The sequence below is a fragment of the Amblyomma maculatum genome, chromosome 4 (genome assembly GCF_055883805.1).
Source record: "Amblyomma maculatum isolate TAMU_Amacu chromosome 4, ASM5588380v1, whole genome shotgun sequence".
Lineage (NCBI taxonomy): Eukaryota > Metazoa > Arthropoda > Arachnida > Ixodida > Ixodidae > Amblyomma > Amblyomma maculatum.
In genome coordinates this window covers 142559500-142587348 of record NC_139347.1, presented here as the reverse complement: position 1 = coordinate 142587348, position 27849 = coordinate 142559500, and the positions used below count along the sequence as shown (strand labels likewise).

The 27849-nt window shown below is 44.1% G+C and overlaps 1 protein-coding gene and 1 pseudogene across 1 annotated transcript; both read left to right on the top strand.

Annotated features, from left to right (window-relative positions):
• LOC146193230 (alpha-tocopherol transfer protein-like) lies at positions 1-27753 on the top strand. The gene is made up of 5 exons (XM_084600075.1): positions 1-157; positions 3917-4168; positions 17441-17634; positions 21952-22062; positions 27498-27753. Exons 1-5 carry the CDS (start codon positions 25-27, stop codon positions 27687-27689), a joined length of 882 nt encoding a protein of 293 aa, XP_084456201.1. The 5' UTR covers positions 1-24; the 3' UTR covers positions 27690-27753.
• LOC146193231 (UDP-N-acetylglucosamine transporter pseudogene) lies at positions 13590-14763 on the top strand (annotated as a pseudogene).
• Positions 27754-27849: the final 96 nt, after the last annotated feature.

Here is a 27849-nt window from a genome sequence, read left to right as displayed (position 1 = left end):
TTATTTCCCGTAGGTTTTCACACAATGACACCCGGCGGATCTCGAAACCACCCGCCTACGTTGTCGGAAGACCTGATGGAGGTCGCGCGTTGTGAGCTGGGAGAGACACCCGAAGTAAAAGAAGCCGCTTTGAGTAAGCTACGAGAACTCATTACAGGTAAGCGCAATTACCTCGTGGTTCGGCCTTCATGTCGTCGAGCCTTCGAATCTTGGTAGTTGTTTCAGACATGCTAGCAAATAATTTCCAAAAAATGGCCTTTTTGATGTAATAAGCTGGGTGCCTTTTGTTGCATACAGTAATACCAGTTCTGGCGGACGTCAGTCAACGAATATACCATATTTCCGCATTTTTTTTCTATTTTTATTTATGCGGGAATTCCGGGGTTTAAGAATTTCTACAATGCGTTAACCTGACGACAATCAAAAATGCCTTTTGAGCAGGTAAGTTTCGGTAAAGTGTTGTGTGTAATGCGAATTCCTTGTGACATCAAGGCTCTTCGATAAAATGGGAACACACCAGCATAGACGTGTCTTTCGGGACAATAAAGAAATTTTAAAGGAACCTTAAAACACTTAACATTACCGATCATCTAGTAGCAAATACGTCTAAAGAGTGCAAATACCTAGCGCAAGAAATGTTTGAATGGTACCACATTCGTTTCAGGCCCTGTAGTTGGGCATGCGTTGGGAGAACATTTTTTAGTGCAGGACGCAACAAAATGGCAGTTTATTTTATTTTTATTTTATTTTATTTATTTACTTTCAAGGCCAAAGCATTACAGAGAGGAGTGGGTTAATAAACACAATTTGAACAAAAACAAGTACAGTGAATTGAATACATTATACAATATAAACAATGGTACATTAAATGGTATTGGAAATGGTTGTTTTAAAAAGACTGGTGTCAATAATGACAGCGAGGGAGGCGGGAAGGTGGTTCCAGTCAGAACAAGTCTTTGGTATGAAAGAATTAAAATGTAGATTCGTCCGGCAGTTGGGTATGGCAACCTTGAACTTGTGGTCGGTGCGGGATGAAATATATGATGGTGGCTGAAACAGAGAGGATCTAAGAGTGGAATTGAAATGAAAAATCTTATGAAATAAGCAGAGGCGTGATATTTTTCGGCGAAGAGACAGATCAGGTATACTAAGGTTTGACTTCATTATGGAGACACTGGCAGTACGCTGATAGTTTGATAGTATGAAACGTGCAGAACGACTTTGGATGGCTTCAACATTGTTAATCAGTGTATTGATGTGCGGATCCCAGATTGATGACACATACTCGAGTTTCGGTCGGACCAGGGTTTTATAAAGCATCAACTTTATATTAGTAGGAGCAAGAGAAAAATTCCGGCGTAAGTAACCTAGTGTGCGACTGGCATTTTTTGTTACGTAGTCGATGTGAGTTTGTTGCTTGTGAAAGCTCTACAAGTTAGACAAATAGCATGAGTAATGCCTATAACGTTTTCAGAACGGCCACTGAGTCTAGCAAAATGCATCCAAATGAGAAACTAAACGATCTGGCTCCTACAATGCTCTGGACCCTGGTGTCTTCTTCGCCTTCTTAACTCAAGCCTGACGATCACGAGAAGCCCACTGAAATCGTCACAGATAATTAAACGTGCGCACACGAGTGAATCGCGAGACTTGCCGCGTTTCAGGTCGAAGTCTGCGCCCCCCCTGCTTTCATAGCGGTTCAAAAATCACGCAAAAAAAAAAAAAGAATGGTTCAATGCTGCTGAACCGAGTATGAAGCGAAGGCATTAGCTGCGGGTGGCCGATCGTTCTTCTTCTTCTTAACTAAGGACACGGACGCGGACACGGCGATGAGTGGTTAGACCTGGCGTGGTATTGCTTTCGCAATAAAAAAAGGATAAAAAACGCCTTACCAAAGAGTGCATATAAGTATGTTTTTCAGCTTCAAGTCAAATTCTCAAGCGTGGCCCGCGAGGCTTGAAAGCGTTCTAAGTTGGCATTCGCATCTATTAGCAGGCTAACGATGGTGAATATGCGCGGTAGGGGAAGGGTTAACTAGTTGGGTAGCTGGTTAATTAGATTTAACCTTTATCGTTTCAGTGATTGCATACAGGCACCCAGGTACAACTGAGATTCGTTGCTATATCCTTTAGTAGCAACAATGTCAGTTTTTAAAACTTAACGGAAACCCTCGGCGTAGGGGCTCTACAGACATTGACCATTTCTCGAGCACTTCGTACACAGCGCGCGTGTGGTGCACCACGAACGACACCTACCAAAAGGCGTCACTTCTTGTCACATGTACCACATGACCGTCACACTGCCGCTTACTCTACGGCGCTCGCCAGTTGGTTGCCGCCACCGAGACGAGGAAGAGAAAGTAACTGGGCATGTCTGACACCCAATGACGGGATTCGTGAAGCGTCGCCCAACGCGCCAAATCTGAATCGCCGGAGAAGTTGCGTCATCGTTTCTTCAACCTCACTTCTAAGAATATATTCTTTTTCTAAATTCTATAAACTGACATAGCAATAATGACGGCCACCTGCACGTAATATTTGCGCGAAGGCGTATATCTGTAATAATAAACAGGCAACTATTAAAATTTGGTTAACCAGTCTACCGGTTACCATCATTCGCCGATTTATTGACGTTCGCCATCACTAACAGTGATTCCTTTTTCATCAAGACTGCTATTTCTCTGAAACATAAGCTATATAAGAAAGATGACGCTTTGAAGGAATGATACTGTGAACCCGAGTGAAACAGTTCGATAACATTATGCAGGTATGAAAATAGTCAAAACATGTTATTTTATTTGCACACTAGTGATAGTAAAGGTTCCACTGAATGCGATGAGCGTTTCTGTTTACTATTCTGTGCACATTCCTCTACTGCATGGAACTGTGAGGAAACCATCATGGAAAGTAATTTTCCTTTCCCGTGTATAAAGTAATACAAGAAATATCTGGCCCAACGTCCCCACGTATCTCCTCTGCCACATATCTTGCTATTTTTTTTTTTGAAACAGTGAGAGCGAGCTTGCTCCAGCTGGTGTTGAGGTACAGGATCCTGTTATATCCAAATTGGCCCGTGCCAATTCCACGTGCTATGTAGGCTTCAGATCGACATTAATATAATGTGCCTGAATACGTATTATGCGCGGTGCCTCCAACGCTAGGTCTTCGCCAAAGCAAAGGTTTGGCAACTATACAGCCTTCAGTTTTGTTTTCTAATCTGTTGTTGACGGCGATATCATATTTATAACGTGAAGAAGATGGACCCCTTTTGCTGGACCCTGACGAAGAGGAACAGTCTGTGGAATTGTTATCGCGTAGGTCATCGTGCTGGTCTGAATCGCCCCGCTTCCTCGGCGACCGCGACGCCGTCCTCAACGTGTAGAATAAATCTTCTCCTACACTAAACAGATAGGTTTCGCTAATTTATTTTAACATTAAATTTACCTGCTGCTTCCATCTCAGGTGCTTTTTATGTTCATCTGAGGTGTTTTCATTGAGCATAACTCGCCTTCAGCACACCGGCACGCACTGAAAATTAGGCATGTTTACTTCATAACTATCGTCTGCTGCTATTTCTGAGATTAGGGGAAGGTTTCACATGCGAATAGCACTGCATTGTTTTATACGTGTACTATAGCTCCCGTTTGCTGTTAGAGTACATGCTAAAAATAATATAGTGTGCGCAACTTTACATACCTCTCCATGTTAAAAATACCGCGCATACCTTTAACTCTCTTCGAACAGTTGGACTGCGAGCCAGCTGTAAGGTACTTACACATGGAGGGGGTTTGTAGAAGTGACTATAGAATTTCTGGATTTGTCTTTGATCACCTTCCCTTTAATCCTTCAGGGGCTCTTTGTAAGCCTGCAGTAGGAGTAGAAATGAATGTTCCTCTCCATCATACTGCACTCATCAGGTGAACCGCAGCTGGACTGCCCCCTGGAGGAGGACTTCCTTATAAAGTTCTTGCGAGGACGCAAGTACGACGTTCACTGCGCCTTCAAGAATGTCAAGAGGTACTTCAAGGCTCGTATGGAGTACCCACAGATGTTTCAAGACCTAACTCCTCAGTCTATCTTATTCGACGCCATCTTCCGCAAGCATCGCCTGCTGACAGTATCCCGCAAGCCAGACTCTGAAGGAAGAATTGTAGCCATGCTCCACATCGGTAAGCACGCTTTCAAAGTTCGTCATCGGTGCTTCGCATTTCCCCCGTTCTATATTGAAGTTTCGAGTTTCTTTATCCTTCCCAGGCAGAATAGAAGAGAAATAGAGCCAGAACTGAATAAAGGCACCGCCTGACAGGAGCACCTGCTTCATTCGGAAGTGATAGAGCACTGGATGCATACATGCCCGACAGTTACAACAAAGCTGACAACAAATAAGCAGCTACTAATACACGCATTAAATCAATATTACACCGCAAAAGAGCAGGTAGCAGCAACAAAAATTTAGAAACAGATAATAAAAAACAGTCTACAAGTATTGATGAAGTCAAGCATTTCCATAATCAGCTCCTAATAACTACGTTCTCAGTGAACGATTGAAGAAAAGCGAGTCAAGTCAATACGACTAAAGTTGCGTAATAAAATATGATCCTGATAATTTACATGCTCCATGCAATAGTTCAATTCGATCAATTTATTTCAGTGAGTGATGGTAGTGTTATATGCATCAGAAATCATCTGGGCCCTTAGCCTCCTCGGCTAGACTTGGGTCCATGCAGTGAGTAGAATAATAAATGTAGTTGCACAAACTCCGAAATACATGTTTTCAACAGAAAGTATATAATATTATATAAAGAATAGGATGTATGACTGTGAGGTGAAACATAGAATAAGAACATAACTTCTCACAGCGGAAAATTATATAGTAGATACATTTGCAATAAAGACAGTAAAAGTAAAATGCACTATAGATTAGGTATTTTTATAATTGTCTCTCATACTGATTATATCGGAAGAAATTTTTTACCTCGGCGATTGAGGTATGTCCTATTTTTAATTCAACTGGAAGCTTCTTCCAAACTATAGTAGCTGCATAGACGACGGTTCTTTTTCATAGACGTTATGAATGATCAAAAGGTTAAAGTACCGGTGGAAATGATTTCTTGTTTGATGAGACAGATTCAGGAGCGGATTAACGGTGACGAAGGCCCGGCTCAAAAAGATTAAGAGGGCTTTTATAACCCCTTTTACGTTACCCCGCAACTGCTGTAATATTTCAGACTTGATGCATTTCACAATTTTCTACATATAACATACGCCCTATGTACTGGAGTCTGCCGACTGTTTATAAACATCGCTTGAGCGTATACTTCTCCACAGAGCACACGGACAGACTGGCATCTAGACTGAGCTATTCTAGGACATGACCAGGACACACAAGATCCTCCCTTAGAAATCAGAATGCGCTGATTCGTGAAAAATATATTTCTAGCATAGATATTTGCTTGGCTAACTCGAAGGCGCAGGACGATTGCCTGCATGGGACGACAGATGAAGTAGAGGTGAGTCATGCTCATAAGCTGTTTGCAAATTCTTGTTATGCAATACGCTGACATTCACCTAAATATTATCTGAATCAATCAAACTATACAAGGTAAAACAGCGCAAAACCACCAAAGGACGTGAAAAATTAGACGAATACAGGCGCTGTGTTGAACATCAGCGCCTGTGTTCGTCTCACCGTTTTGCGTCCTGTGTCTAGTTTTACGCTGTTCTACCTTGTGATAATCAACCAACTAGCCCGAAATGTGTTATTCAAGCTATACAAACTGTAGCTCGTCTAAGGCAGTGTTTCTTCAAAAGCTTCTACATTATGTTCTATTGTGTACGTGCCTAAAGTACAGCAAATAGTGTTTATCAACTCCAAACGTTGTATTAATGTGGGGAGCTAAACCTTTTCGGAAATGTGGCATCTATAAAAAAGGACGTCTTTACTGAAGTCCCACAAAATCGAAGTTTTACCAGCTCAATTATTGACCAATATATATTTACGTTTTTACACATTGGTCACATTTGCATTGACACTATATTTCATTTTGCACATATTTTCGCTTGTAAAACAGAAAGAAGCAGTTTGCATGTATTACCCTCATCTGCGATACATTTTACGATCTGTCGTATGCAGCTCGTTCCACTGAGAAACCTCTCTAGACGGTGTTCTAAAAAAAATAGAGTGGGCTCTTAGTCTCCGCCTTTAAGTGTATTATGAGAGCTTTAATACGGCAGTCTCTCGTGATAGGTAGTGGTATTGCGGTGACTCGTGTGACTAAGCTCGAATACGTCTTGCATGAGGTGTGCTGCAAACGCGGTGCATCGATCGGTGACGACTAGGGATGGTGTGCCATGACGCAACACGATTTGCTGCATAAAGGGCTAAGAGATCTCAAATGATGTGCCACGTTGCACCACCTTGGTTCCCACATACCGTGTGAGACAGTCTGTCGCGACTATGATCAATTTGTTACCGGCCTATGACAACGGAAATGGGCCCATAAGGTCGATGCTGACTTTGTCAAGCGGCATCCGAGGCGGCGTAATAGGTTGGAGCAAATCCGTGGGCTTGATAGGCGGCGCCTTTCGACGTTGACACTCGCGGCAGCCTCTGACGTAGCGATGTGCGCCGTCAAAAAGTTTAGGCCGATAATAGGCTTGACGAACTCGGGCGAGTGTGCGTGCAAAGTCCAAGTGGCCGGAGGTAGGCTCATCGTGGCAAGCAAAAAGGATATCAGCGCGGAGGTCGGCCGGCACGACGAGGAGATGCTAGGTCAACAGTGCTGCAGTTTTCCTTGCATAAAACGCCATTCCAGATACATAATGCAGACTGGTTCATATACCAAACGTGCGAGGGACGTCAGCAGCGCAACCCTCAAGGTGGTTAATGATAGGTCGAAGGTCTAGGTCAGCTCGCTGTTGGGTCATTACGTCTAAGGCATTCACTAGTCCAAGAAAACCTCTGTCATCATCCGGGATGCTATCTACTAATCCCACGGGTGCCCGCGAGAGCGTGTTAGCATCTTCGTGCTTCTGACCAGATTTGTACACAATGGTGTAATCAAATTCTTAAAGGCGAAGGCTCCATCGTGCTAGGTGTCCCGATGGGTCGGGGAGATTGGCCAGCCAGTACTAAGAGTGGTGGTCGGTAATCACTTAAATGGGCGGCCATAGAGGTAATGCCTAAATTTCATGGTTTCCCACACAACCGCAAGGCATTCCTTCTCCGTAATAGAATAGTTTGTATCAGCGCGGGGAAGCGTGCGGCTGGAATACGCAGTCACCCATTCCACGCCAGCTTGGTGTTGAACGAGTACAGCGCCGAGGCCGATGCTGCTGGCATCGGTGTGGACTTCGGTGCCAGCCTCTTCACCAAATTGCTCAAGAACAGGGCTTGTTTGCAGTCGTCTGCGCAGCTCCGCAAAAGCCTCCTGTTGTTCGGCGGCCCACACGAACTGTGTATCATTTCGCGTGAGGCGAGTCAGGGGTGCAGCTACTTTAGAAAAGTCGGCGCTGAAGCGGCTGTAGTACGCACAGCACATAGATCCAGGAAGCGTTTAAAACTCCTCTTGACGGCAGGAACTGGAAAATTGGCGACAGGAGTGGTTTTGTCGGGATCTGGCCTAACGCCTGCAGCGCTCACAAATTGACCAAGAAACTTCAACTTTTTGTATCCAAAGTGGCACTTCCCGGGCTTAAGCATCAGGTCAGCTGTCCGGAGAGCATCTAATACTGCGCGCAGGCGTTCAAGATGTTCGCCAAAAGTTACAGAGAACACGACAACGTCGCCGAGGTAAACTAAACAAATTATTCACTTGAGGCCGGCGAGAACCGTGTCAATCATGCGCTGAAAAGCAAAAGCGACTAGGGATGGTGCGCCATGACGCAACACGATTTGCTGCATAAAGGGCTAAGAGATCTCAAATGATGTGCCACGCTGCACCACCTTGGTTCCCACATACCGTGTGAGATAGTCTGTCGCGACTATGATCAATTTGTTACCGGCCGATGACAGCGGAAATGGGCTCATAGGCCCATTTCCTAATGCTGAACATAGGCCAAAAGCTGCCCTTTAAACTCGTACTGTCCATCTGGGGTGACAAAAACTGTTTTCTCGCGGTCCCACTCATCGACCTCAATCTGTCGGTACCCGCTCTTCAAGTCAGTTGAGAAGTACTGGGTGAAATGAAGCCGGTCGAGATAATGATCAATACGGGGCAGCGGTAGACGTCTTTTTTAATGATGTCTTTCAAGTTTCGATAATCAACACAGGAGTCAAGGGCCCCATCCTTTTTCTTTACCAGCTCGACAGGGGGCGACCACGGGCTGTTGGACGGTTCTATGACGCCATCCCAAAGCATCTTCTGAACCTGTATCTGGATCGCTTCACGTTCGTCGTTGAGATATGGTACGGCTGCTGGCAGACAGGGCCGGCATCGTCGGGAGTAGTGATGCGGTGCTTCACAAAGGCGTTTGCCGTACTTTTGATGAGGACACGAAAACAGTGCTGTATTCTTGTAGGAGGGCTCGTAAGTCCCGCTTCTGTGTTTCCGAGAGGTCCGGGCTAATGTCAAGACGGTCAAGGGACGGGTGCATAGTGCTAACAGCTCCAAGCGTAAAACATACAGAAATATCCGTTAAAGAGTCGGCGAATGCGCTGACAGTAGCACGAAAAAGATTCAGGGGTTCATTGGTGAAGTTAGTTACCGGGAGTTCAAACCGGCCGTCGTGGATGTTAATGAGGCTGCGCTCTGCACAGATGCCGTGGGTGAGCAAAATAGACTGATTGCATTCCACGACCGCTGTCCCGTAACGCAGTTCGTCGCAGGTAACAGTAACAAAAACACTGGCGCGTGCATAATCGAATAGCTATCGGTAGAAATTCGAAGGGCGGCGCGGTGTTGGCTATTCTCGGTTTCATTAAATTTCTCGGTCGATAATGTCACTGTACGCTTCCGGGGGTCCATACTCCGGAGAAGATTAACACCAAGGATACAGTCACGGGAGCAGTCAAGTATGACGAGGCAGCTGACAACGAACATGGAGCTACGAATTTAAACTCTTGCAGTGCAAGGCCACTCGGAGTTACGACATGTCCGCCAGCGGTGCGAATCTACGTGCCAGCCCATGGAGTCATTACTTTTTTAAAAAGCACCGCTAGCTTCCCGCTTAAAATCGAAAAATCAGCGCCAGAGCGCTAACCTTATAGCCGTCGAGAACCACTGGTATATCCAGTGAGAATCCATCTTTAAGCGTAGTAACTGTCGTCGGTGCCGTAAAATCGCGGTCGCTCGCGAATCTCGTTGTCAGGGGGCTTCGTCACGTCGATTGCAAGCGGCCTCGCCCCCGGAGGTCACTGTCTTTAGACTTCCCGATATGGACTTGGCGACCATCGCTGCGCCGTACAGAAGGATCTGGGCTGCGGCGATAATCGGCGTGGAGACGGGGAGCGTAACTGCCGCTGGGAAGTTGGCGCCATTTGCTGCTAGGCTATGTAGTCCTCAATTGCATGCGGTAGTTGGCCTAATGGAGGGCGAAGCATGTCGATGAGAAATTTGTGCATTCCCAGATGTCGATATGGGCACCTGCGATACAGATGAGCTGGTTCCCCGCAATGGAAGCACAGGCGACGGCGATTTGGGAAGCGCCACAGGTCCGCCTTTCGCTGGAGTGGTCACCGGTTGTTGATGTGCGGCTCAGTGTGTGCGGAATACAGTGAGCTTTGATCGTGCGGCTGTAACGTCATTGAATCAGGCGCAGGGCGTCGCAAGATATCTGCATAAGTTGGACGATAGTACTCCATGGAAAAGTGTGGCGGATCAGCAGACGGTACCGAAAGCCTCAATGTTTGAATCTCTTCGCGGTCAATGCGAGCAGGAGAGCGGGAGGGTAGCACCGAAAAGCGTCTCGAGCTTTTCGCGTAAAACTGAGTGGATGATGTCGTGACAAAAATTCAGGGTGGTCGCGAAGGCCAAAAGCGGCTCCGCAACCGAAGTGGCGAGTACCGGCCTGTCGTAGGTGGTAGACCGATGCTAGAGCATCCTCTCCATTGTGAAAGCTTCCGCAAGCACCTCGACCAAAATATGTCACGGAAAGCAGGTCTAGAATTCACGAAAAAGACAGGCGAGGCTTTATGAGCAAGCAGCGTTCCGCCGACAGTGCGCGAACCAACTTCAACGTCATTTTCTTTCAGGCGCCACCTGAACACCAGGAACACCAGGTAGCAATATTCAAATCGCGGCTAGAGAAAATAAGAGCAATATCGTCAGCGTACATAACTGTGAGGCTGTGACTCAAAGCATGCGAATATCATTTATATATAAATAAAAGAGCAATAGCCCTAATACTGAGCCTTGGGGCACACCACACATAAGAAAATAGCTGATAAATTTTTGCCCATTTTTACGCATTGTTTGCGGCCAGAAAGGTAGTTACCCAAGTATTGCAGAGATACTCCTCTAAATTCATACCGGTCTAACTTTGACAGCAGTATGTCATGATTTACTGTATCAAATGTTTTCTAAATGTCAACAAATATTCCGATTGTGTAATATTTATTATTTAAATCTTAATTAATACATTCACTTAGCATAGAGTCGCAGTGGAAGTAGACTTATTTTTCACAATCCGTGTTTTTTATTTTCTAGTACACTGTATTTCTCTAAAAAGCGAATAAACGCTTGGCCAACAGTTTCTCAACTACCGTGTTTAGAGCAGAAAGTTTTGATATTGGACGATAATTGTGAAGGTAATTTTTTTTTCCCTGACTTAAAAATATGAGATAATATCACCTAAGTTCAATATGTCAGAATATTTACTGTACAAAGGAAGCAATAAATAATTTCGCTGTAAGACCACTTGGCTTTTGAATATGTTGTTTTATGATAAATATTGGATTATTAACCTTGTCCTGTGTGCTTCTTCCAGGCATAGCTTTAAGAGTATAAATAATTTCGCCACTAATGATGTCATCCTAGACGAATGTGTGCGGAATAGAAGCTAGCAACTCGGGTGCTTCGGTTATATCTAGTTGGTTTGAAAGAGGACCTATGTTGAAAAATATTCATTGAATTTTTCAGCGAGGCTTTCTGGGGTAGAAATAGATGTGGTAAAATCTGGTAATATCATATCAATGTTCTGGTTTTTAATACTTGAATTAACAATTTGCCACATTATTGGGGGTTTGTATTGGTTCCTTTCTATGAGACTGGTGCAGTAACGTTTTTTGCTTTTTCGAAGCAAGGCGAGGGTTTTATTTCTGTGAACTTTTTATTGATTCGGATAATAGGCATTATCTTCAAATTCCTTGTGTTTTCTGTACCGTTCGTCTTTTAGTTCTCTAACGGCCAGAATCTCAGTTGTGACCCATGGACATACTAAATGGGAATAATAAGTTTCTGAATCAATGGCTCTTTGAGAATACACAATTTAATGATGTTTATTATGCGATTGAACCGCAATGATAATGAATGAAGGTATTCATTAAATATGGATTATAATTTCGTAAGCAATGTGTTTGCAACTAGGATATGGGCATCATTACAATACATATCTAAGAGGCACTCAATATGGTTATTTACGAATGCGAGTTCTCGCATGACAAAATTGATCAGCTTTTTTGTTTTATTTACACAGGCAACCGTGCACCACTGCCACGCTCTTAAATGCAACCACAAAATTTATACCTTCGAATGTGTGTCAGGCTATCATTCCTACTAGCCGTGTGATAGAAGGGAATAATGAATAAAAATATGCGTGTATATTTTCAAAGAACTCATGCAGTGTACCTCCTTGAGTGCGATTTCTCCTTGCATTCAAATGTTACAATAAAGGATATTTTTTTTCTCAAATTCAAAGTGTAAAATATTTGGTTCAATGACATGTAATCCTAGCTGGAGGATATTTCAGCGCAGGGTGGGCTTATTGTAACTTCTAAGAAGTATTATACAATGTCACAAATTACAGCTTTTAATTTTTTGTTACATTGATATCATTCATTCTTGGTATACAGAGAGCAGGCGACATCACTTTAAGAAAGCACTTTGCTCCCAGCAGTCCGCACGAACTTCCAGCAAATTCCTTTCTTTTTGATAGCTTTTATAGAAGTTGATTGTTTATTTTAGGTGAATTTTAATTGACCAACACACTAAAGAGCCAGTAAACAGAATGAACTTCATGGTGTCAGCCTAAATTTGCTTTCCTTCTGCCAGAAAAACGTTTCTCGTGTGCCGCACGAAACGAGCTACGAGGGTTACAGTTTCAATTAGTACTGTCTAACAAGCTTTAATACCATCTTGCGAGTTCGTCATCTACATGGTATTAATATCGCACAATTTAATTAATCAATAATTAGGTGACCAATTTTTTTGACCAGTATCATTGGCTTGTCTCCTTTGGATAGACGTTTTATTTCACTATTGTTAGGCGCTGGTACGGTTAGAGCCCTTCTAATCACTGAGTGAGCTTCCTGTCTAGGGACACCAAATTTGTGTTTTCAGAAAGTACTTAATGCAGTTTATTTATTGAAGTCTTCAGGTAACAAACACCTTCCTTGAACTCATTATTTCCGAATGCTTCATTTTTCGTCTCAAGTTCTCTGAGGTCACCATGCAATTCCTCAGTTGCCTCCTTGGGCATTGCAACAGTGAGAGCAGAAAAATAGGCTCAAATTCCGGGCACACCGAGCTGCGTCTACACGTCTCGCCGTGTCATCTTTCTTATACCGTTGTTGCTCACCTGTCCGTTGGGGGAAGCCAGTCGCGTGCTGATCTAGTAGATAAGACGAACATTTTAGAGCGATGACAGAAAAGGCTGATTTTTACTCATTGCTTGACTGTGGCTTTCGGTTCCTTGAAAGTACCTCCACTGTCGATTTCTATGTCAGTAACTACAAGAGAAGAAAATGCGCGAATTCGAGGCGTACATGTGCAGAACTCTCAGTGCTACGCCCTTTCAGAAACGTCGGCTATGAGATGCACAGCTGACGAGCTCTGCACAATCTAGTTTCTAACCAAACTGATTATTCCTTACGTTGTAGGCGTTTGCCCGAAATTGACTCACTAGCGGAACCCACGCTTCCACTATACTCAACAGACAAGTTTCTGATTTCGCGCAAAGAAAGTCAAAATAAAATGAGTCCACGTATATTCATTGTGACGTTTCTTTTTTACGACTAAAGTAGCAGCACACGCGCTCAAAGGGAGCTATTCTGAAACCTTGCTACTACCAGTGATAAGCGTCCCTAAAACAGCGAGATAATAAGGGTCACAAAACTTCAGGCTGCTAGCTCTTGGTTTATTGTGCTTACCATCCCAGAGAAAGGCCGAAACGTAATGGGACCGGCAACAAAATACGGGAACGCGAGTAGAACACATTGGACAGTGGTGTCGTGTGCACTTCTTATATTCCTGTATTTCACCCTGTCCTGTCACGTTTGAATCGCACACACTAACCAATTTTGCAACTTTTCACAGCGACGATCTGAATATGGGCGCAAGTGTCGCATTGGCGGTGTGTTAACTACCGTTGCACTGCTGACATAGTTCTCTTGGCACATCTGTGATATGGTCGCCACGCATCTCGCAGTCTATCATGAAGCAGCCACCTCCTCCGGCGTCGCTGTCTCCGTCCCCGCCGCTTAAGCGAAAGATGGCGTCCTTGCTCAAGTATTCGTCGCTAGTTTTCATTGTGGTACAAACCACCACGACGGTATTGCTACAGCGGTATTCACGTACTCAAATTGTAAAAGGCTCGTGCTACCTGTCCAGCTTAGCTGTTGGGAGTGCCGAATTCCTCAAGATCCTCACCTGCCTAGCCGTGCTGCTGTGGGAGAACGGCTTCTCTGTCATGTCATTGGTCCGGCAGGTCCACAGTGATGTGTGGAGCCAGCCAAAAGAAACCTACAAGATGCCGATTCCTGCGGGGCTTAGCACGATTGAGAACAACCTGTTGTTCTTTGCACTATCACTCTTGGATGCTGCGACCTACCAGGTCACCTACCAGCTCAAGATTCTGACGACTGCCATGTTTAAGAGTATGGATGCTGAATCGTCGAATATCAAAGCAGCAGTGGTTCTCGCTTGTGCTTCTCATCGCTGGGGTTGCATTTGTGCAGATGCCGACTGGGACAGGGAAACTAGCCGCAGAAGGTGAAGGCAAGAACGGAGCCCGCCAGTTTTTAGGTCTCCTGGCCGTGCTCACTTCACAGCTGTCGAGTGGCTTCAGCGGCATCTACCTGGAGAAGCTGTTGAAGGAAATCACCTGGTCTCTATGGATCCGCAATATTCAGCTGGCAATTTTCGACTGCCTCCTAGGAATAATGGCCATGCTGATGTCTGACTGGAATGCAGTGATAGCAGATGGATTCTTCCAAGTCTACAACGCAGTCTCCTGGGGGGTCATCTTATTACAGACCTTTGGTGGCCTGATTGTGTCGCTGATGGTACGCTATGCTGACAGCATCCTCAAGTGCTTTGCAACGTCGATCTCCATCGTACTTTCGACCTTATGCTCCTATTGGTATAACTGCTTGCTCATGCTGGCCTTTCTGCGCTTGCTGATGTCTGATATACTGTCACTTATGTACCCTCCCTCTCCTGCTTGGACATGCGAAATGTCCGCAGTATTTCATAAATAAATAAATTACCTTCTGGGCGATCTTCTACCCACACGAAATTTCTTCCTTGGTGCCGGGATTGTCATCTTTGCGACCACACTGTACGGTGTACCACTCTTCGAATGGCACAGCTTCTCCCATCATGCATGACAGACCTGTCGTAGCCATTGTATAGGAATCAGCCAATATGGGATGAACAGCGTGGTGTGCTTCAAGTACAAAGTATGCATACACATTGCCTTCTGTGAGCTGGGCGCTGCTGCCAGTCCTAAACATGACGGGTTCAAGTTCGATATTTATATTGTGAAGTGTTAATCCCACGCTACCTCTTCGAAAGAACTACTCCCCCAAGCCTTTAAATGAAACTTTGGCTCGCTATATTTATGCTTTCTTTGAATCGTGTGCAGTGTGAAAAAGTAACCTGCGGTGTGTTGTGGAATTTCTCATGCGCTGTTCGATCTGCAATGGGATAACGCGTGAAATTAGCCCTGCTTCATAGACACCAGCGTTATGATTCTGCGGTGTAGTGAGCATGCAATGCTAGTCTTTTCCTTAAAGGGCAACTCCGGTGGGTTTTTCATTTTGTGTTTTTAGTTGAATTATATTCCTTGGCATGTCCTGACTCCAACACAAAAAACCGTTTTTCGAAATTTTAATTAGAAGTATTTTTAAAAAAGAAAAACAGCGAATCGAAACCGAAACTGCTTTCACGGCCAGAAATGGCGTCCCAGTTGATGAAATCGTGACGTCATACTCAGTATTAGAAAAACACTCGTACGTGCGTTGGATGGTGAAAATAAAGCATGTATATCATGACACAATGCATAAAATGTCTGAGGTAGTTCAATATAAGCTTCAGAATTTCATAATCAGGACGGAAGTGGACAGTAACGCCGATATACTGTTTGCGTCGTCAGAATCTCAGTGTTGCCCGCAGAAATACTTTCTATTTAAGCCATGAAAACGGCCTATTTTAAAGCCGTGTTTGGCGCGAACGCATTATCGTACGACGCCCAAACTTTGTATATAATGTCAGGACGGAGAGGAGAACTTATGGTAAAATTTTTACTAGAATATTCGAATGTCAAAAAACCTCCGGAGTTGCCCTTTAAGTGCTGTGCTCTTGTAAGAAGGTAGTTTTTTTTTTTGTGGGAAACAACCGACTGCATTCATTTTTAAGGTGTTTTGGAATGTTTTGTCTTCTTCTATGTGTCTCTTCTTCAGGATTGCTACAATATATTTAACCTATTGCGACAGAGGATACAAGGGCCGCCGAAAAAGAGAACATATGATTTCAATCATTTGCGTCATTTTTTAACATACAATGATATCGCACAGCACAAGAGCAGCTTGATTTTTGCTTCTTCCGAAATGCGACCGGCGTGGTCGGTACTTAACCCAGGTACCGTGGCTCAGTAGCCGCGCGCAATAACCACTGAGCTCCCACGGCGAGCTCTTGATAGCGACTTCCTTATCCTGCCTTGCTTTGAGACGATTACTGTAATTGAACTCGGGCCCGAAATCTGACCTTTATTATTAAAACATTTGCACACCTAGAGTGTTTTTATGCTCTTCTTTTGTGGTGGAGGAAGACATCTTTATAATAAGAGCCAGTCATGAGCGCTCGCTTTATGGCATTGTCAAAATCTTATATCTGCGCAAACAAGGATAAAAGTTGCAGGGTGAACCTAAGAAGTCTTCACCAGCTCAGAGTTTGTTTTTTTCATATTTAAGACGTGCTAATCATTTTACCCGTTCCGCATATATGTGCTGCCTAGCGGTATTTCCGCGTCCGCTTTACACCCACCCGAATCCGCGCATATTCTTCAATGTACAAGACTTCATTCGGTTGCCCCGGTGGCATTTATATTGAAAACCGCATGGGAGCACATCTAGCAGTGCGTTGGGTACAATAGAATACTGGCTGCTTGTACTGTTGGAACCGTTTATTAAAATACAGAGAATTCATTCTCAAATAAATATTTGCTTTGTGTAACGCTGTCTAATTAGGGCTTCCAGAGAGATGACAGTGGTTCATCCGCCAATGGGTAATTTGCAGAACCCTCTCCAATATGGTGCCAACTAATTGTGGCCTTCTACATGATCACTCAGCTGCCCTTTTCGGAATAGAAAAGGAAGCCAGTTTTCTAGTATAAAATAGGCAAACGAAGTTTTTATTAGTTTTTTATCTCAAGTCACTTCCGTGTGCGTGTAATAATAACTATTCGGTTTTACATGAAAACGAAAGGGCATGTATACGCACATGGGTCATGTTATTCCGCGGCTTTGTAAGGAGGCTTCGGTGAGAGATGCACGCTACCGGCAGAGAACGCGAACAAATAAATCCCTTTTACCGCAGCCTTTTCGTTATTTCGCTGTTCCAGCACAGACTATATCAGTCGTTCCCCACTGCTGCCGTCGCCCCAAGGTTGTACAGTGCGCATAATATCAGACACACAACTCAAGCATTCCAACAGGCGAAAGACTCTGGAATGTTCCGCCTTACGATAATTACAGCGTGAATTTTTTCTTTCTCTTAACAAGCATTCGAATCACATAAACCTTAAAAACATATGTTTCAGCGTTATAGCGCACACTGCAGGATTCTAATTTGATTTTTGTTTTTTTTTTCACTGCGACCGCTGTGTGAAAAAATAAGGAAAACGTGCGTTAGTTGATGTGTACAAAAAAAAATAAAAGAAAATACTCTGGTTTCCTATAAAAATCTCTTAAAGTGTGACTTGCGCTATATCTGAACTTATCTCCTGCACAAGTGCTTCCCATGTCTCACTAGAATATCTGTAAATTCTCGCATTCTTTATCTCAGGTGCTTGGAATGCCAACATCTGTCCATTGAACGACTTCTTCAGAGCGGGCTGCGTTCAGTTGGAATATCTCCTTCTTCAGCAGGAAGCACAGATTAGGGGATTCGTGTTTATATTGAACGTACAAGGGCTCGGCGTCTTCCATATGGCTCACTACACACCTTCGGTCATCAAACGGCTCCTACGTATCATACAGGCAAGTACGGCTCTTTTTCTAGGGTATTCGTGCAATGAGCTAGTGAACTAAACATTGCATACGCAGACCACCCTTTGAGCGGCAACACACCAAAGAGGGTGAGTGACGGCCCAAAGACCAGCATCGGTCAAAGTCACGAGGCTTAAATCAGAGCACGCGAAATAGCGTTATACTCACCTGTTTTATGCTTCCTAAGTAATATTTTGCCAGGTTCCGATATGCGATTTGCTATCAATTTGAGACCTTTATATCGCGGCGGAGGCAAGGACTGTGGCGGGGATTCCACGAGAATTGTGACTTCAGTATCACGTGGGTCTCTTTCTGTTGAAGATGTTTTAAAAGCACTGGGTGCATAAAGCTAACCCATGATCAAAGGGGGGGGGGGGGGGGGGGAGGTGTCTCCAAGCAGTATGGGTAAAAAAGCGGGCTGTCTTATATAGCTATAATCCATAAGGCACGCTCCTTTAGCGCCTTGCTAACATAAGCCTGGAATTTATTGTTATTCTGTGCTATATAAATTATACCGCTCGTTTCCAGCCATCGCGATGGACTTTTTCTGCGCTTTCGCCGCTTCCATTTTTCGCCATGTGAGAGCGCTTGCCATTAGTTTAACTCCTGAAAAGTGAGAAATCGCTTGGCTGGCTCCTGAGCAAAGGATGAGAAAAGATGCCCGCCATCTGACCGCATCAGTGCTTCGCATGGCACTTAACCTGGCGACGGGCCGAGGCGGCTCATATACGTGTCTCAGATCAGTGGGCTATTTCTAACACCACACGCGACCACCATGGTCAAACAAAGCACTGAATGGTCAAATAGAGGACCAGACACCGTCTTTTCTGAGCAACGCAGCCAGAGAAACCGGCACATGAGAAAGCTGATGCCAGGTCCACCACTGCCCTTTAAACAGTCTATAGTTGTGACGCTCCCAATCCGGCCGTTCTAGTAGGATAGCAAATGAGGCATTCAGATGAACTGTCCACCCTGCTAAAAGCGCACTAGAAAAGGTTAATGTTGCACTACACCACTGGTATGTTTAAGGCCAGCTAGCTGATGGCGCCACTTTCTGCTAATCCACACAAAGAGCCACAAAAGATCCGCGTTTATGAACCTGGTTTTATCAGAGGACTATGGCTCGCATAGAGAAAATTAGAAAAAACAAGCGGGAATCACATATCAAATAGAAATTAATAGACTCCGTCCCCTAGGCCTACGCTGTCCACTGCTCTCAACGTTCAAGGAGGCTTAGACCACATATATCTTATTTTTAGCACTTCAGGACATCAAATGAACTAGTGGGCAGTCTAGGTGGCTGAAAATATTTTTTTTTAAACGCGGACAGGATCGTCTCGGCTCCGAGGTGTATTTATGCAAAGTGATTGACGCGAATGGCACTAGTCACGAACAAGTGGAAGGCTCGTTTCCTTGTCCTTTAACTCGATTAGAGCTCTACGCCGAGGAAATTGGTAACTAGGCTTCAGTCACTACCGCAGTGCCGGAAGGTAATTTGCAAGCACTGCGTTTTTACCCATAACGAAATATAAACGGAGATCACGTGTGAATTGAGGACACTTGATAGCGCTACCCAAGGTGTTCTGTGTTCGTTCTTAGCTCTAGGCAGTTGCTATCCGTGAATACTTGCGTCTTCTCTGGCATTACAGATATTGCGGTGAATATATGTTGGTTGACAGCAAGGTCGCGCCTTATGACTACAATAAAATGTGGCGTGATTCCGCGAGTCACCAAGGCTTCTTTGACTCTTGATAACCGCCTCGCTTTCTTTGTAGCTGAGCTCTTGTCCCAGTTAGGTTCCTGTGATTGCCTTTTATTCTAAACAGAAAAGCACTCATTCAGCTGTTCGAAAGGAGTGAATGATGGTGCTAATCTGATACCACAATATAAGATGACCGAAAGTGTCAGTATATTATGTGGCCTTATACATTGTGCATCTGGCCCCGGGGAAGCATTTAATCGTGCCTTATCGTTATATGCTATACCTGTAATTGAGAGATCTGTCCAGCTACACGCAAGAAATGCTGAATGCAGAATAGAACAATTTTATCTATAGGTGAAAACAGTACCTAAATTTTGCTTGCGAGGCACTGATTTCGACAGTTAGTACACGAAATGGAGCCGGCGAATCGCTAGCACAAAAGTCGTTCTGAAATACTTGCGCCTAGTTATGTATATTGATACTAATTAGATCGCTTGCAAGCAGCACGACATTACATGAAAAGAACACCGGAAGTATCAAAACAATCTTCGGCGTCGTGATACCCAGCACTGCAACGCGTTTCCCTGCTTAATACGTGAAAAAGAAACAACACGCTTCTTCAGCTCCCTGCTTAAGATGTGCTGAGAACCTCATTTCGGTGTGCATTAAATAGGAGGCAAGTTGGAATTGTTCCGAAACAAATAATAAATTCTTGCGATATCAATATGTTCCTGCAGCACCTCAGGCTGACGCAGTAAACAAAAAAAAAACGCACTACTTGGGAGCAACCCTTGTAACACAGAGGCAGCAAAACGAGAGCGCAACCACACATGAAAAGTGTTTTCTCGGCACTATACTGTCGACGCATCCACCACGTTGCACAGGAAGGCTTAGCCATAATGCCAAATTGCTCCAAAAAGAACCCGGTTGCTCGTAACTCATTTAACACACTTGAAGCAACATCTCACACGGACGGAAGCGAACACCACAATAATTTGTCATTAGTTGCAGTACATATTTTTCGTTTAGACAAACTCTTCTCTAGCTCGCTGTGCGATTTAAATGAACAAAAATACGAAATTTGTTGACAAAAGCACTAGCTTGAAGACTATCGGGACAGCCAGGTTACCGAGGGCTTAAAATAGTGCACCTCTATACATGAAACCCAAGGGAGCAAAAAATTGCAAGAAAAGTATTGAAAGCGCTTGGTGATATTGCCTATAGCACTTGACTCACATAGATCCAAATATACAAAGTTGAAAACAGTTACATATAATAAATTTTGCAGATATCAGTTTCGTTGTTAATTATGATTCACCTAAAAAGCAGTAAGTGGTAACGTAGTGAACGACTTTGCACTGTGATGTTAGCTGTAGTAGTGGGGCCGAGAAAGGTATTATCTTCCGTTCTTTACATCGGCTTCTCTCTAAAACCATTTAGAAAAACCTGAAATAATGGGTTTTTATCTAACTGCTATACATCTTTATGCCACAGTTTTTTGTAACGATGTGACTTGATTTGAATGGAATGCGCAATACACGTTCAGCAACCAGTCAGTGAGCATGACTGCCGATTTGCCAAAAAGTGTTTAACTGTAGCATTGTGTTGTTCTAGGTGCACCAAGCAGGTGTGACCTAGATGAAGATCGTAGCAGAACCTGTGACCAGCATAGCTCACGGACATAAGTCGCTACAGCCTCTGTCTTCAAGCACACTGTCGTCGCTCATACTTGTTCAGGTTTCATTATATTTCACAATATCACCAGCAGGAGTGAAACTGTTCATTCGTGTGTTCTTGTATTAGCTTTGGTGAACTAAAGTACCCCAGCTTTTATTTAAAAAGTCGTCATTGCGTATGTGTGTCGGTAAAGTCCATGATAACTAGAAAGGATAGATAACAGGTGATTTCTACCAATGTTTATCTTTCTGTACTCCGCGTCAGATAGTCGCTACGAAATAGAGGCATCACTTTCTGAAAGCTTCTGTATTTCTACATCAGAAATCATATTAGCTAATTGAGAAAAAAATATTCGCCGCAAATTGCAGGTGCTGAAGGGCGAATAGCTTCCCTTAATTCTATGTAGAATGATCTGTGCGAGACGTCGACGCAATAGAAACTTGATCAGCTTTTTTTTTCTTTGCATCAAGACGATTTTTTCCTTCAAGGCCAGAAATACCTGAAACCACAAAAGCAGAAACATGTGTTCATGTTTGTTCCCCTATTGCAGCACCGTTTATTTGTGTCCTTAATATTAAATATACATGGAGTATTTCCTCAAGAAAAAAATAAACGTAACGTAGTATGTTGCTATCTCTGCACTAAGACTTAGTATATCCGCTGCCTAATCATGGATGAGACTTTCTCTTTTTTTTAAAAGATACAGAATGAAAACCATGGCTCTTCGGATAGGCTAAGCTGGCTTGTACCTTCGTCGCTGACCATATTTAACATTCTAGGACAATATAAAACCGGCTTTACGCTCCCACGTCTAGTGTTATGAACACCTCAGTAATAGAAGCAACTCCCAAACAAAATGAAAAGCTTCGAAGATTGGGCTTCGGGGAAAAAGCGCGGTACAGTTGCCGATATGTGCACGCTTATTTCAGGACTACCTCCCACTGCGAATCAAGGCCATCTACATAATAAACAGCCCTGCACTTTTCGACGTTCTGTTCACTATCGCCAAATCATTCATGAAGGCCAAGCTTCTGAAAAGGGTAAGCTGCCCTTTTCACTTGTTCTGCTGTTATCTCAATAAAGCATGTTGACGGGATAGTTGGTTTAACATCGTTTTAAACACTAGAAAAAGACCCTGGCGCAAAAAAATAACGCACACAAAAGAGACAAGGGGACAGGGGATGCATTGAGTCCCCGCTTTCAAAGTCCTGTCCGCACCAAATGCATTCTAGTCTAGAAAATCAGATTGGCCGCATTTTAGCTGCTGGCTTCCCCTCTGTGGTGTTGACTGACGTCGCCGGAACCCTACTCCAAAAACAAAACGCTGCACAAGCCCTTAAGGGTGCGGCGCCGCGGGAAACCTGAAGTTATGCCCTATGTGCACAAAGTGTCAAACAATCTGATCAATGTGGCTAGCAGGCATAGGGTACCGCTGTTTTTTCAGCCCTTAACAAGTGTAGTAATGTTGTACCCCGGATTTGTGGCGCTAAACTCCCAGGGTGTGCAATAAAACGTCAGCGTACTTTCATCTCCTCTGTGAAAGAAGTAGTATATGTGATACATCTCAGCTGTGGAAGGTCCTATATAGGGCAAACGGGCAGGTGTATTAACAAATGCCTTGGGAAACATGGCAAAAAAGATAGATACCAATGAGGATAAATATGTGAATTTGGTCAGACATGTCAACGCGTGCAAGTGCGAGCCTCGACCAGAAGAGGCGAGGATTCTAAGCAGGAGCAAGGACAAAGAGGCCAGGCTATTATTGAATGCCTTTCATATAAAGAAAAAAACAGCCTAGTGAGTCAGTGATATGTCAGTGAAGTGGTATGCGGCTGAGTATGATTTTCTTTGTAAAGGTAGTGCGCGGTGATAAGCCACGCTTTGATAATGCATGTCTTGTTAATGTGGGCGTAGCCTGACTGTATAAATGTATGTGCATGTCTTTTGAAATGAATAGTTGGAAATTGGCACCTCTCCATTTCCCCCTTCTCTCTCTTTTTAGTGTGCGTGTATTTTTTTTTTTTGCGCCAGGGTCTTTTCCCAGTTTTACAAAAAATCTGTAGCTATATTTCGAGAGCTTGTCACTCGGACGTTAGCATTAGGTATTACAATATAAATTGGGCTCGCAACCACATAGGCTAGACATAAATATAAGGCCGATATGTTGCAATGTTCGCCAGGCTATGAGTTCTATAATACATTGTTTGTTTTTAATAGCTTGAATTGCTAAGTAATAAGGAATGGGGTGGTTACAAATTTTACACAAAATATAACATGCGAATATGGAAAGTCATATAACAACGAAAGAATGGTAAAAACGTAAGGCTGTGGAAAAGACCTTGTCAACTCGAACTCCATGAAAACAACGCGTAAACCAAAAATTATAATGAGTTTATTGTATGCTTGCAAGATATCTGCAATTATGTGATCAAATAAAAGTAGAGAATAACGCTCAGCGGCAAACAAAATAACATTTAATTCGCGATGGAAAGGATATCAGTAACAATAATTGGTTTTAGTGGTGCGTTTGAATAAATCATAAATTCGATTTCGCACAGCAGAGCTTACACCAAACTTTTTTCTGAGAATCACCTTGTAAGCAATGAAAGGAACGCTTAAGCATACCTACGCTTACGATAGTGTGCTTAATGCTACGCTCACAGACGAAAAACCCTCTTAAGGCCGGAATACATGCGGCGTTTTTTTCCACGATTTTCGCGCGTCGAAAACTGCCGCACCGACGCGACGCCCAGCTCGAGATACATGGAACGACGAAACGGCGCGAGCGCCGCGGATCCCTCGATGCGAAAGCAAATGCATCAGCGAGAGGAAATAACCGCAGAGCGAGGTACGTGAGAGAAGCGACGCTGTCCCTTGTGGTAAAATCCCGAAAGTGCTCATTCTAATGCTACTGTGCTAAATATAGAAAGCATACATAGGTGCGCAAGGATTTGGCTCGCTCGAATGAACGAAAATACTTCGGAATGCCCGCTCGGATACCAGCGGCACGGTTTTCTTTTTTATTTTCACAAATTTCACTCCAGGGAGCAAACAAACACACAGCGATCCGAGAGTATGTCGTATACTCACAAAAAAGCGACATTCCGTGCTTGATTAAGCGTTTATTTTTACGATAATCACATTTCTGCGGCCAAACTGCCCCATACCTCGTCAGCCATGGCGGCCATGTTGACAGCGGCCACTCAAACCGGAAATGCCAGCTTTCCGCGCTCCTATTGGCTCGCGTCGACAGTCGTTTCCGGTTCGAGAGGACGCCGCGCCGCCCGCGCGTCAAATATCTGACAGGGCCAGATCGGTGGCGGCGCGCGTTTTTTCTGACGCGGGTCGTCGAGTGCGCGCCGTCGGGCGTACAACGCCGGTTTGACGCGGCAAAAACGCTCCATGTATTCCGGGCTTTATAGGTGTAGCATGCGCCTTAAGGTGTTTTTCAATAAGTAAAGTCCGGTGAATGTCCCGAACTCTGCGGTTTGTTTGAATCCTAACGCACTTAATTTCTCTGATATGGATAGCTTTAAGAAGGGGAGGGAGAAGGGAGAGATATTTGCATTTGGAAAGCATTCAGCGTAACTCGACTGACGTCACTACACAGAAACGAAAATTCTCGCGTGGTTCATAGCGACCCTTATGCCACCCCCTACTTACAGCAGCTCTGTAGACGCTATACGGTGCACTTCTGGCACTTTTGCATAAGAAAATACGGCATTTACATATAGGATTACATTTTGAAACATAGAGCGTTTTAAAAAATTTACCATTAAGTGCGCGCGCGAAAACATTTTCTTTTATGCCTGCCAAAACAGCCCAGTGGATTCGGTATTCGGCTGTTGATACAAAGGTCGTGAGTTCAATCCCTGCCGCTGCAGACGTATTTCTATACGGAAGCGAACTGCAAACCCACTTTCATGCTCTGAGATTCCCCCAGGAGTTGAAAAATTTTCCGGCGCTCCCCACTGCGGCGTTCTTTAAAGACCATTTCTAGCTTTTGAATTTAAACCCCACTTTCTGTCATCTGATGAGAAGAGAGGAGTCGCTGGAGAAAGATTGGATGTTGGGAAAGGTTGAGGGTCGCCAGAGAAGGGGTAGGTAGCGAACGCGATGGTTAGATGGCATCTTCGAGGCGCTGAAAATGAAGTTATGCGATGTTAGGAAGATAGTGAGAGACCGGAAAGCGTGGCGTGACATGGTCCATAGGGTCACGAAGAGTCGGACACGACTGAACGACAGAACTGAACTGAACTGAACTTCTGCAATTTACTTGCTTCAATGAATACATAATATAATCTATTCCTAAACACATAACCTGCAACGCTCGCCACGAATCCCGGAGGCTCACAGTTCGGGCCCGCCGCTGCCAGCCGCAATAAGCGCGCTTTAGTGGATGCAGTATCACTGAGCAGTATGGGTCTTAAGGTATGAAACTCGAGAATTTATTCCAAGACATTCATTGCTGCAAAGGTTTCTGTCTTGCCCTTTCCCATTTCTCCTTAATTTCTTCTTTTCCGGTAAAAATCAGACGTCCACCAATAAGCGAGGCAGTTACTGTGCGCTTAGGTTTCCTACAACTGCTGCCACAAAGAGAGGTAGCGTGTCCTTGTGCACGTGATATTTACAGGACACATCTACTCACATTGACCTCGTTCATTTAATGCGTTATATTGTATGCGTTCTGTTATGTTCCTACATTACACACGGCCACAAAACGTTTTATTTTCTAAGGATGCTAACGGTGTGCCTTTTATATCTCTGTTGCGCAATTCCTTCCTTTCCATTTTTTGTACTCTGCAAGCGCTGTCTCCATTTTTGCATACAGTTCTAAATGCAAAATTTGGACTTCAGTTGTCACATTACGCAAAGCTCCAAAGTAAGCCGAAATAAAGCGAGATGTGGAGACTCTTCTTTGAGCCAGTTTTTTCTGATACAGATTCCAACCTGAATTTAATTCGCGTCCTTTAAACGATGGAATTCGATCGCTGTGGAGATATTCGAATTTCGACAACCTTGCAGAAGGTTCGAATGTCTTTCTTTTCTCCCGTAAACTAGCTCAAACATAACAGTGTTTGCAATCATCTTTCATGAAAGGGTTTCAAGTTCATTTGTTCTTGACTCATGCGTCGCGTGCGTACAGAATGTGAACAGAAACTGTGGCCAGAAAGCGTACTACGCACTGGCACTTAAAGGAAAGGAATACGCCTCCACCGGGAATCGAATCAATATCTCTTTAATCCGCAACCCAGCGCGCAAACCACGTGCCACTCCACGCAGGGCTCTTGAGAAACATCGTAATTCTCCTTGTCTAGTGTAAGGATCTGGGTATGCGAATTCCCATATAGTGGCAGGTGGTCCTTATGAAAAACAATAAAGATTGATAGTTTCAATGACAGTGACGCTACAGTAGTGATGATGACAGCAGACATGTCAACGACGATGGAGTTAGTGAAAACAGTCATGTGAAGTGGCTTTCGCAATTTCCGCTCTCAAGCAGACTTAAGCGCAGGCCCGTATTTTTCTTTTTTTCAGCTTTTGTTGCTTGGCAGTACAATTTGGGGATCTACTTGTAATTGCTTGCACGCGGTTCTTATTGTTTACGTGTTTGAGTAAGACAGAAACAGCCTGCATCGTTTTGAAAAATTTTTATTGGCGTTAAAGCACTCGACCAGGGTTTCACAACCCAAAAAATCATCTAACGCTTGTATGCCGCTTGTAGTGCTTCGACACTCAAAGAAAACAGATGGAGCGGAGCGGATTCCAACCGCAGGAATTTATATTCGGAAGCTAGTACACAGAACGTCGTAACAATCGGTGGAGCTTTTTTCTTACGTGGTATTTATTACAGCTGATCGCCACGCGTACAGACTGCCGCACTGCGCAGTGTACGTAGTCGACCCCATCAACTTGCACTTGTGGGAAAACGTTGTCCCTCGTAATATTTGGTTTCCCAGTGTTAACATCCTACCATTTTGTTACATTGAATTGCCATGCGCTGTTCTGCGTTATAACCGCGCTTGGTCCTGAAGATTGCGTGCCGCCTTATGGCCCTGCCTTGAGCTTCACGTGTAAATAGGAAATGAATTCAGTTTAATTTCCTTTCAAAGCATGCATTTGTATACCATCTTATCCATATTCTAAAAAAAAACGTCTATTTAGACCTCAATAGATCGATAGATACATCTAAAAGGCGGTTCGCTCTTTGTGTACAGTTTAAACAGTGCAGTAGCACGAAGCCATGAATTCGTCATCTCTTATTTTACGCTGGGGACTAATACCAGATACAATGAATTATCATTTAGGCCTCAGCATCATGGAAACAAAGGGGGCACTTCTTTCAAATAGCAGCAGATCACGTGCAAAGGCCTCTTACGGCAGCGTCATGCTATCTCAATTGTTTTCGCAGGAGTATAATTTTTTGCATGCCACACGGAGTCTTGTATCATAGTCAGTATATACCCGCTTCCAGATTCGACTCTTCGGTTACGACCTTCGCGAGCTGCGTGAGCTTGTGCCAGAGGACATGATTTCCAAAGAGCACGGAGGTACTCACGAGAGCTACGACTACGACCAATTGGAGAGAGACCTTCACAGTCAGACTGACTATTTCCTACGGATAAACTCCCACGGCTATTGCAGCGACAGAAGAAATTGTGCCTGATCTCATTGGCGCCTCCGTGTGTACATAATGATCAACCCACCTCTCAAATATGACATTAAAGTGCTTCCAGTATATTTTGCTTTTTCAAGTCACCGTACCTACTGAACTGTCTTTTGCAGCCAGCTCCACGACCAGGTTCACCAGACCGCGGCCACAGCGT

What these genes read in the sequence shown, in the direction of transcription:
- LOC146193230 (XM_084600075.1), top strand. Translation starts at nt 25, where the DNA reads ATGACACCCGGCGGATCTCGAAACCACCCGCCTACGTTGTCGGAAGAC. An exon ending in TGTAGCCATGCTCCACATCG is followed by an intron (nt 4,169 to 17,440) that starts GTAAGCACGCTT and finishes TCTTTATCTCAG; the next exon opens with GTGCTTGGAATGCCAACATC. An exon ending in AGGCCAAGCTTCTGAAAAGG is followed by an intron (nt 22,063 to 27,497) that starts GTAAGCTGCCCT and finishes ACCCGCTTCCAG; the next exon opens with ATTCGACTCTTCGGTTACGA.